We start from the raw sequence: 11876 nt of genomic DNA on the forward strand, positions 1-11876 counted from the left end.
AGATTCTTACTTGTTGTTGATGTTTGCCAATTTAATAATGATGTGTCTTGCCATCAGTATTTTTGGGTTCATCTTGTTTGGGACTCTGTGTTCTTCTTGGATTTGTGTGAATTTTTTCTTCCCCAAGTCCAGGAAGTTTTCTGTCATTATTTCTTCAAACAGGTTTTATATTCTTTGCTCAGCTTCCTCTCCTTCTGGCATTGTTATTATGCGGATGTTTTGTTTCGTGGTGTCCAAATGCTCCCTTAGGCTCTTCTGCTTTTTTAGTTTTCTTTCCAGTTGCTGCTCTGCTTGGGTGTTTTCTACCTTATCTTCTAACTTGCTGATGTGGTCCTTAGCTCCTAGTCTGAAGTTGAAATTTTCCAATAGGTTCTTTATTAAAGCAATGTCATTCTTCATTCTTCTTGGTTTTTCTTCATTTTCTCTTGATTCTTACACATGTTGTTGAATTTGTCTTCTATTCTTTTCAGATTCATTATAACCATTGCTCTGAATTCTTTTTCTGACAAATTGCTTGCTTCCATTTTGTTTATTTCCTTTTCTGGTGATCCCTCCTTTTCATTCATATGGGGATTGTTTCTTTGTCTCCTCATTTTTGCTATTCCTTTGTGATTATTTTTATGTATTAAATCAAACTGCTTTGCCATGCAGATTTTTTTGAGTTTGTGGGGCCCAGTGATGCAATCTCTCAGGTCTTCTGAGCTAGGTATTCTAGGGATGCTCCTACTCAAAATATTTGGGTTCTCTTGGTGTAGTTGGGTCTTGAGTATTATTGTCCTGTTCATGAATGGAATTTCCTCTCAGGGTGTCTGGTTATGTGGCTTTCTCTCTACCATGTCAACTGAATAGCACAACATACAACTTTACAAGACTACCACAAAAGGAACAAAACATGAATATACTCAGGATACTGATAACCCCAATAAAAGTGTCCACCAGATAAAAGAGAATTTGGAGAGCAAAAAGAGAGCAAAAATGATATCAAGAAAAGGAAAAAAAAATGTAAGAGAGAAAAGAAAAAGAAGAAAAAAGAAAAGGAAAAAAATATATATGGGAAGAAAACACCAGAAAACAAATTACCTCCCCTCCCAAAAAATACAAACAATAAATACCCAGAAAAAAAGGAGGGACAAAACCTGTAGAGGCAGAGCTTATACACAGAAAGCAATGCTCAAAAATTAAATGAATAGGGGAAGGACCATGGTTCAGTATAGAGGAGGTAGAAAGAGGATGAGTAGATAAGAAGAAAAGAAGAGAGATGCAAATTAAATAAAAAATAAAAAGATAAAACAAAAAAAATTTAAATTTATCTATTATTTATTTATTTTGGGAAAAGGAGAATAGAGGAGAGATCAGATATGCTTGAGTTTAGTGAGTGAAACTAATTAGGAGAAGAAGAGAATGAGAGGGAAGAGAAAAACAAAAGTATAAAAAAGTAACTAGTGAAGAAAGAGAAGGGTACATGGACTTATAGCATGGGAGGGGAAATTAGAGCTACGGTTAAGTCAATAGAGATTATCCTGTATAATAATGAGATAATATGCTAATTAGACTGAACAGCAGAACAACCATCCAGATGACCGACAGTCCGTACAGCCTTCTAGACCAAGCCAGGGCTGTAAGGGCCAAGGTAGTCAGGGCTGTGCAGGCCAATCCCCTTGCACAAATTTCGTGCATCAGGCCTCTATTAATAATAATAATAATAACTGCCAATAAAGCAGATAAAGAACAATTTTTAACAAGGTGTAAAGTGAAAGGAAAGAGAAAAACTAAAGCAGGGAAAGGAGAAAAGAAAATAGAATAAAAAAGGGTAAAGTGAGGAAGAAAGGGGGAAAAAATAAAATAAAATAGCATAACAATAACAATAAAAAGTACAAATTGAAGAAAAAAAATAATACAAAAAATAAAAGATTAAAAAACAAACAAACAAACAAAAAACAAACAAACAAAAATAATAAATAAAAAAGTAAAATGTTGTTAGTTTTAGCCAATTTTTGATGCCCCATAGGGGCTAGTTTAAGGCCCCAGTCTTCTGTCTGCCACTTCTTAGTTTCTTCTTAGGTAGTCAGCAGTGTTGAAGGTCTAAGCAATCCACTGCTCCTCTGTGTCTGTCTCCACAGCCTTGGCTGCAAGCAGGTAGACCAATCTGCCCTCTTTACCTGTCTGCCTGCTTTCAGTCTTAATCACTCAAGCGACTGTTTCTGACAGGGCTTTAGGTGTGTGTGTGTGGGGGGGGGGGGTGGGGGGTGGTGCTGTTTCACTTTCCGGGACTGAACAGCTACTTTTCAAACCGGTCCCTGAGGGCTGAGTCTTTGCTTCCTTTAAAAAGCTCCAGGTATAGGCTGGGTGTGGCTGTATTCGTTTCCTTGAGGCTGCTGAGAGGGGCTGACTCTTCAGGAGAAAAATGGCTGCTTAGGTTTATAGGGTCTGGAATATCTCAATGATGGATTTCTGGTCACCTCTCCCTGTCTTGCCTCTCCACAGCCTCTCTCCAGACTCCACAAGATTGCACCTCCACGTGCACAGCGGCCTCGGGTGAGTGTTTGTAATTGAAAGGTCCTATGAACTAGGTTTAGTGAATAAAAGCAAGGATAAAACTGAGGCAAAATAACCACACAACTCAACTATGAGTGTCTCTCCCCGTGGCACTGTGCAGCTCAGGCGACTCCTCAAGCCACCTTTCTGGGCTTTGCCTCTTGTGCATGTGGACTTAGATATAGAATCCCCAACCTCTAGCAGCACTGTGGACCTCCTTTCCCCAGTTGGATGTTATGCCTTTCCCCAATGGACATGGCCTTGGTGCAATGCAGCCTCCTTCTGTCCCTTTGGCCCGGTGGTTGCCTGTCTCTCTCCAGTCATTTCTACTGTTCTCCAAACGTCCTCTGCCCTTTCTGGCCATGAACTATCTCACCAGCTGTGTCTAATTTGCCAATTCCAGGTAAATGTTATGTGATTTAGTTGCTCCTTCTATCTGCTCCAGGACAAAGTGCAAGACACATCTGCCTATTTGGCCTCCATTTTCCTGCTCATTCTTAGTAAACTCTTAATGCAGTTTTATTTTTTGTTCCCTTGTAGGCAACAAATAACTGCTAGATCTGATAAATGAAATCAGTAAAGTAGCAGGATATTAAAAAAAAAATCCTGGAATCAGTTGCATTTTTAACAGATTTTGAACAAACATTTATATTTTTATTTATATAGATAATGAACTATAAAAAAGGGAAACTAAGAAAACAACCCTATTCAAAATTGCTTCAAAAAGAATAAAATACTTAGGAATATATTTAATCAAGAATGTAAAAGACCTGAACTAAAAAAAAAAAATACAAAAAACTAAAAAAAGAAACGGAATAAAACACAAACAAGTGGAAGCATACACTGTATTCATGGATAGGAAGAATTAACCGTATTAACATGTTCATACTACCCAAAGCAATCTACAGATTCAACACAACTTTTATCAAGTTATCAATGATGTATTTCATAGAAATAGAACAAATATTACAAAAATCTATATGAAACCACAAAAGATCCCAAGTAGCATTAGCAATCTTGTGAAAGAAGAACAAAGTTGGAGGAATCATGCTATTATATTACAAGACCATAATTATCAAAACAGCATGGCACTGGCATAAAAAAACAACAGTCACTTAGATAAATGGAATAGAATAGAGAGCCCACCCTTTTATAGCCAATTAGTATTTGACAACAGAGGCAAAAACATACAAGGGGGTAAAGATAGTCTACTCAATGAATGGTGTTGGAAAAATTGGACAATACTTGCAAAAAAATGAAATTAGACCAGTTTCTTAAATCACACACAAGAATAAACTCAAAATGGACTAAAGATTTAAATGTTAATCTTGAAACCATAAAAATCCTAGAGGAAAATAGGTAGTAAAATTTCGGACATTTCTCTTAGCAATACATTTTCTAATATATCTCCTCAGGCAAGGGAAATGAAAGAAAAAATAAACAAGTGGGACTACATCAAACTAAAAAGGTTTTGCACAGCACAGGAAACCATCCACTAAGTGAAAAGACAACTTACTGAATAGTAGAACATATTTGCCAATACATCTAATAAGAGCTTAATAACCAAAATTTATAAAGAACTTACACAACACAACACCAAAAAACAAACAACCCAATTAAAACCACAATGAAATATCACCTCACACTTGTCAGAATGGCCATCATCAGTAAGTCAACAAACAAGCATAGGTGAAGATGTGGAGAAAATGGGACCACAGTGCACTATTGATGGGAATGCAGATTGGTGCAGCCATTGTAGAAATTAGTATGGACTCACCTCAAAAATTAAAAATAGAATTGCGTTGTGATCCAGCAACTGCATTTCTAGGAATTTATCCAAAGAAACCTGAAACACTAATTTGAAAGAATATATGGACCCCCTATGTTTAGTGCAGCATTACTTACAATAGCTTATATTTAAAAGCAATGCAAGTGTCCATCAAGAAATGAGTGGATAAAAAAAGCTGTGGTACCTTTACACAATGAAATACAACTCAGCTGTAATAAAGGACATTTTACACTTTGTAATAGCATGAATAGACCTGGAGAACATTATTCTAAATGAAATAAGCCAGTCAGAGACAGACAAGTTCTATATGATTTCATTCATATGTGGGATTTAATGAACAAACTGAACTAATAATAGAGACAGACTCATAGGTAGAAAGCAGGCTGACAGCTGTCAGGGGCGGGGGGGGGGGGGGGGTGGAGAGTGGGAGGATTGAGCAAAAAAAGAAAAAAAGAGAAAGAACTCATTGACATGGACAACAGTGTGCTGACTGTGGGGAGGAGGGGGTTGGGAATCTAGAAGAGGATCTGGGGGTCTAAATGGTGATGGAAAAAATAAAATAAAATAATTTAAAAGGCCCACCTGGGTAATCCAAGACAATCTTCTCTTCTCAAGAGCCTTAATTATATCTGTAAAGACTCCTTTTACAAATAAGATAATATCCATAGGTTCCAGGGATTAGGATATGAATAATGAAATGTAAATAACTTTTATTTTGTTTTCTATAATGACTAATTAACCTTTGCATATTTGATAAAGGATATTTTGGCAAGTGACAAGAAATGTATGTTTCCAGAAAAACATGGAAGAAGCCAAATCATTCAGTTTTTGAGAAAGCAGTTTATAGATATATACAACTAAATACAGGCTGGAGGAAGAAAAGGAGATTCCTAGAAAATCTTTCCCTGCTAAACCTTTAGGTATATTCTTAAATTTAAACTTGGTGACTGAAGTTAATGTCTCACAGAAATTTTATGATAACTATGAAAGAAAACATTAAGCAAAAGCTCCAAACCGCATTCAATTCTTAGAAAGCCTTAAGTGTTCGTCACCTATGAGTATCACCTTTCTACATTAATAAAAGAAATATTCAAGGTGATAAATAACAAGAACCTACAACCAAAAATACTCTACCCAGCAAAGCTATCACTCAGAATAGAAGGCCAGATAAAGAGCTTCACAAATAAAAAAAGCTAAAGGAGTTCATCATCGCCAAACCAGAATTATATGAATTTCTGAAGGGGGTTCTTTAGGAAGAAGAAGAAAATAAAGATAAAAATTATGAACAACATGTCGAAACTGGTCTGGCTCAGTTGATAGAGCATCGGCCTGCGGACTGAAGGGTCCTGGGTTCGATTCTGGTCAAGGGCATGTGTCTTGGTTGCGGGTACATCTCTGGTGGGGGGGGGGCGGGGGGGGGTGCGGGAGGCAGCTGATTGATGTTTCTCTCCCATTGATGTTTCTAACTCTCTATCTCTCTCTCCATCTCTCTTCCTCTCTGTGAAAAATCAATAAAATATATTTTAAAAATATATATTTAAAAAATTATGAACAACAAATATGTAACTATCAACAAGTGAATCTAAAAACCAAGGGACTTAAAAAACCTGATGAACAATATTAACTGTTGAATATAATAGAATCAGAGGTATGGAAGGGGAGTGGACTGACGATTCTCGGGGAAAAGAGGAGTGGGGGGTGCGGGAAGAGGCTGAACATAAACTGTGCACCTATGGATGAGGACAATGGGGGGTGGGGAAAGGGCAGAGGGTGGAGTGGGAACCTGGTGGACGGGGGAAAAAAAGGAGGAACTTTTGTAATAATATGAACAATAAAGATTTATATATAAAAAAATGACATGATTCATGTGACTGCTAGTAATTTACATATCACTGCATGTGGTAGCTGAGTGAAAACAAGTGGCCTTGAAGAAGAATAGCTGTGTTTCACAGCAAAACTCATCAGAGTTTGGTATGCTTTGTGCCTTTGTGTGGTGGCTGTTTGCAGGAGGATGTTGTCCTGTCCTGTGGGGGCAGCTGTAGAGATGAGGACACAGTGCTGTGTGTGACAGCTGGCTGCAGGTCACAATGGACAGCCAAAGCTTACAGGTGGCTAGTGAGAGGCTGTGGCCTGGACCAAGGCAGAGGTGCTGGGGAGGACATGCAGTGGTCTTAGTGAAAGATGGACCTGGGTGGCAACATGATGCTGCGGCAGGGCAGCCACGTGCTGCCCATGTTCCGGGGCTCCGTGGGGAAGCTGCAGCGGCAGCTGGGCAAGGGCGAGTTCGCCATGTTCAAGGACATTCTCATGTTTGAGAGTGACTTCATCCAGATCAACAAAAGAGGAGAAGTGATCGGCATGCACAACAATGCGGGGATGGTCACCGTGGGCATCGCATACACCAGCCCTGACCTCACAATACCTGATGTCATGCTGCTGGCACGACCGGCTGTGAGCTGTGTGGACTGCACGGGACATGACCGACGCACCCATGGCAAGGGCCTCAAGTCAGCGAAGATCTTGGAGCTGACCAGGCTGCTTCCTTTGAGGCTTGTCAAGCTGTCCATCCACAGCCATGAGAACAAACAGCTCCACTTGAAGCTGGCCAGTGGCAGCTCTTTTTACCTACAATTAAACTCCCCTTCAAAAGCAAAAGAAGATCTGTTTGCACACTGGGAAGACCTGGTGTTCTTCCTGAGACCGCCCATGGAGGCTTACAGCGGTACCCAGGCCGTACCAGCTTGTGACATGATGGACATACTTATGTTCCAGGCAGAGGACAGAAAGAGCCCAGCCGTAAGTTTTTGAGGAAACTCAGAGAGGGGCCCGGGTGCTTTGGGAGGGCAACTGAAGGCTTTTGAGCTGCTCTCCTGGGCTGACCGGGGAAACATTGCATGTAAAAGGCTCTGGCCAGAGGAGTCACTATGTAGAGGCCTTGCCACATTTGGGGTTGGGACGGGAGGGAGGGGCATGAATGCTTTTGAATATTCCTGATTTCTTAGATGTCAGCTCCTCTGACCGCATTGCTGATATTACACTCAGTGGCCAGATTATTATGATCTCTGAACGCATAATAATCTGGCCACTCAGTGTATATCCTATATAATAAAAGGCTAATATTGTCCCCTTGACCAGAAGTTTGACCAACAGGCAGGCCGGTCAACTGCCCATGTCCCCTTCCCTGGCCAGGCTGGCCAGATTCCACCCATGCACGAATTCATGCACCAGGCCTCTAGTATATATATATATATATATATATATATATATATATATATATATATATACTGAGTGGCCAGATTATTATGCATTTAGAAATCATAATAATCTGGCCACTCAGTGTATAATGCTGCCAATAGCATCTGTTCTGTAACACATACTGCTATGGACTCAGGCAGTCTGATCTGTTGTGGGACATTTTTAACTATGAGGAAGCCCTTTCTTTATTTGCGCCATGAACTAATTTTTGAATAAATCTGTGGCATTGTAGCATGCTTTACACACAGGTGCACAATTTGTTAGTAGCTATCAGAATGTAAAATGGCCGTAGCTTTTGCCTAGCAGTCTCCCTTTAGGGATCTTTTTTTTGTAGAAATGCTAAGAGAAGTGCATATAATAAAAGTGTGAGGATGTTCCCTGGTGAGTCACACTAGTGTTCTCTCCAAACAAAGCTGCAGTGACCCTTGTGGGGATGCTAGAGGGGGTTCTTGCATTTCTGAGAGAATGAACTTGGTGACTGCCCTATCTAGTCTCACTTCTTTTCTTCTCTATTTCCCTGTTTCTCCTCTCGGCACAGGCCATGGATTTCCATGGAGAAGGTGCCCAAGACCAGGTCAGCATCAGAAGCCTTCACGTGGTCACTGAGGTGTCTGGGGCCACCTCTCTTGCTTATGCTGGTGGGGAAGGAGTCCAACAATATGCTTCATGGGACAACTTGGTGCTTAAGGACACACTGTCTTTCCTCACCCTGGCACCGGCAGGGCCTGACCCGGCGGCAGTACCAGAGACAGTGTCAGTAAAATCCGAGGGCAGTGTGAGTTCAGTTGCAGGAGGGGAGATGACCAGCAGACCTGTTACAGAGACCTTGGAAGGTCCAGGAGCTGGGCCCTTCATCTCAGCCTGCCAGAGCAAAGACAATGAAGACCAGAGTGAAGAGAATGGAGACCAGAGAGTCTCCCAATGCCAAGCTGAAGCCCTTAAGAAGGAAAATGAAAAGGAGAAAATTCCCACCAAAAAGCCCTCCCATTCTGGTAGGAAGTGGAAGGACAAATCAATTCCAAGATCCCATGGGACTACTCAGGGAGATCAAAAGAAGAAACACCAGAGCAGCCCAAGGGGCAAAGGGCATGGCTCTTCCCCCCAGGAATACAGCAACCTCAGTGTCACCCAGAAGAGGTCTAGATCATCTCAAAAGTCAAAAAGGAGCTGATCTGGAACTAGTTTGGGGAGGGGCGTCATAATCCAGAGATCTGTTCCTCCTCCCTTCCCCATTCTGCAGCTCTCCCAAGTCTAGGAGGGAACACTCTAGCCATTCATGGGACGTGTGCATATCAACTTGAATGGATCTCCAATGTTATCATCCACCCACCCCTTTCAAGATGGGAAAACAGCTTTTTTGAAGTGGGCCAACTCTTTCATTTCTTGAAACTATATATCCCTTAAAAAATAAAGAATTTATAAATTGGCCTGATATGGCCTCAAAGAAATTCCAGTCTGGTTCCCTTCTCCCTATCTAAGTTGAAGTGAGCATATGGTTGCTAGTATATGCTTGGCTGTTTGGGGAAGAAAATCAAAATGCCCAGTTTGGTATGCTTGCAGGTATTATTGTACATCAGATTGCCAATATGTTGAGCTTTCCAATGTGTGAAAAATGAGTATCTCTCAAGTAATAATTTGTGTCCAGAGATTTTAGTTGATTTGGAACGGTCCACTTGTCTAGAGTACTTGTTTCCCGCCCCCCCAAATATTGTTTGTCCTGCACAACTGTGTGTTTGAAGAGGTAACTCTGTCTTGATTATTAGTATGTATAGAGTGGTACATTTGTTTGGCATTTTAGCATTGGCCATACTCTTTGATTTACTACCACTTCCCCCATCCTAAAAAGTTTTAATCATGGCCTGTCCTTCTAGCTGGTAATGTGACCCAAAGCAAACATGTTGTTGGTCTTGCTGGATGTAGTTTCTCAATGCTCCAGCATGATCCCTGTGCAGATGTCAGGCCATCGGAAGCATCTCAGCCACAAGAGATGGCGAGTCCATAACTATACCCTATCATAACGGTAGACTACTTGTCACAGTTCTGAAGCACACAGTACTCCGTAGGGAAGGCCTCCATTAATTCTGCCCTCGAGGGTCTCACATTCTAAACTCTCAGCCTCTCATTGGAGTTCTACCCAAGATTGGGGGTTTCTAAACAACTGTCAGCCCAATAGCTCCCTGTGGCCTCTGCATCTGCCCATGGTGAGGGCTTATATGAGGCTGGAAATCAGGCTTTTCCAGAGGAGTATTAAACCAGATCAGATAATTTGGGCTTCACACCCATTTTTCCCATTGGAAGGATATCTGACCTTGAATCTAACACTTAACCACTCTAAATGTTAGGAATGGTAGTCTATAATAATAAAAGCATAATGTGCTAATTAGTCCAGAATCTTTTTTTTTTTTAACCTTTCAAATCCGCTTTTATTTTCTTTTTTCCCCTCCTCACACACAGAACTTCTCTCCACACGTTTCTTGCAGTTGTGAAGTCACTTCATGTTGGGCAGGTACCATTTTACCCCTAAAACTTGGTTGACATCAATATATGACAGTTAACCAGTGTTAAATCTATAAAATATTTACATGGCACAGCACATTAAGCTTTAGACACTTGGCAATTAAACCAAATAAAAAAATAGGACAACACCCACATGTTCAGAATCAGGTGTTTACAGTCCCCGTCTGATGACTGTACAATGAATGTTCCAAAGGCAGCAGAGCAACAGGCAGTAACTTCAGAGGACACTGAACACAAGACCGGGAAGCACATTACGTCACCGCAGCGTCATGTACCACCCACCTCTCAGGTGGTCTCATACGAATGTCAGGTCTGGCTGATGCAAAATAAAGACAGACAACACATTTACTCTGTGGACATATTCTAACTCCTACTATGCACACATTGTGATTTTGAAAGCAACTCGTCCTAAAAACTTGTCACTATCATCATAGTTTTTCAGGTTTTTTGATCCAACAATCTTGCACTCGACTTCTTTTGGAGTGCTGCTAGCAGTATAGTTGAACTGGACAGCAACTAATGGCTGTAGATAACTCGCATGCAGTTTTTTCCCATAATATGGAAAATATTTTAAGTCTATGTTTCCCTCAGAAGGATAAACTGGTAGAGTTGTTGTGTTTTCGCCCTTAGAATTACCAGTGCATTCTATTGCTGGTTTTCCTTGAGGCTTTAATCCAATTATTCTGTTCATTTTCACAAGAATACAAGGGTGTCCTTGGGAGTAGCCGAAGTCAGGATCGCTCTCCCCGCTGCATGCTCCAAGTAAGGTGAGAGGAAACTGACATGCTGCATAGACTGGGCCCTCTGTTCAAAGAGGGCTCCGTCCTGGCAGTTTTTGAGATTCTTCTGTGCTTCTGAAGTATAAGGCTTTAGAAACTTCTTAAGGTCTTCAATATATCCTTTATTGGACTCTCTTTCAGATACACTAAATGAATATTCCAACGCTGTCACTGGTTTTGGAAAAACCGTAAGTCCTGGACTAGAAATCTGGTCTCGATATTTTGGAACTTCATCATTCAGAGCCTGAAGCATAACCCACATTGTGAATGTGAAGAGTGCAGCCAGGAACTAGGTAGAAGAGCAAGATCAAACCCCAGCTCTTGGCGGTGCGCCCCAGGAACGCTTCGGTGGTCGGGTTGTAGAGGAAGAGCTTCCACTCGGCCAGGCTTTGTTGGAAGGACTTCTTGTCTTTCTTCGTCATGGTGTGCGCGCCGAGGGCGAGGGGAGCGGCTGCCGCGGGGGTGGAGGCTGTGAGCCAGAATCTTTCTGGATGACCAAAGCTGGGGATGCAATGGAAGCCTGGGTCCCAGGTGTCAGAGGGAAGCCAGTGTTAGCAGCTGGGGGAAGGAAGGTTGGGGGAAGGAAGGCCTACTCTTACATGAATTTTGTGCATCAGGCCTCTAGTAATAATAATAACAGTAATAAAGGGTGTTGTAAAGGTCAGTCTTGAGTTCAATTCAATTAGTCACAGTGCACAGTTCCCAAAATCCTTGGGTGCCACCAGGAACACAATTCAAGCACAGGGGTTATTCAGGCACCAGAGGAGTGTCAAGAGATCTGGTAGCTGCTTCAGAGCCCCATTTTGGGTGCCATGGAATGTCCAATTCAAAGTCCAACGGGAACCTCAGTTTGGTATACAGTGAAGAAAGGAAGTTGAATTAGTGTGAACAGCTCCACAGCCTTGAGTCAGCTGTGGGGCCAGGCCCCCATCAACCAGCAGCTCACTGCTGTGCTCCAGAGCTCCGGGTGCTTCTGCTCTGCTGCAGCAAGGCCACTTCCC

At 41.6% G+C, this 11876-nt stretch overlaps 1 protein-coding gene across 1 annotated transcript; it reads right to left on the reverse strand.

The window, feature by feature from the left end:
* Positions 1-9972: 9972 nt before the first annotated feature.
* On the reverse strand, positions 9973-11333 carry LOC311619626 (sodium/potassium-transporting ATPase subunit beta-3-like). The gene is given in 3 exon segments (XM_084878223.1): positions 9973-10900; positions 10903-11165; positions 11167-11333. Coding segments are annotated over 3 exon segments (825 nt in total). The 5' UTR covers positions 11298-11333; the 3' UTR covers positions 9973-10469.
* Positions 11334-11876: the final 543 nt, after the last annotated feature.

Source organism: Pipistrellus hanaki, assembly GCF_964339955.1.
Source record: "Pipistrellus hanaki genome assembly, chromosome: 3".
Classification (NCBI taxonomy): Eukaryota; Metazoa; Chordata; class Mammalia; order Chiroptera; family Vespertilionidae; genus Pipistrellus; species Pipistrellus hanaki.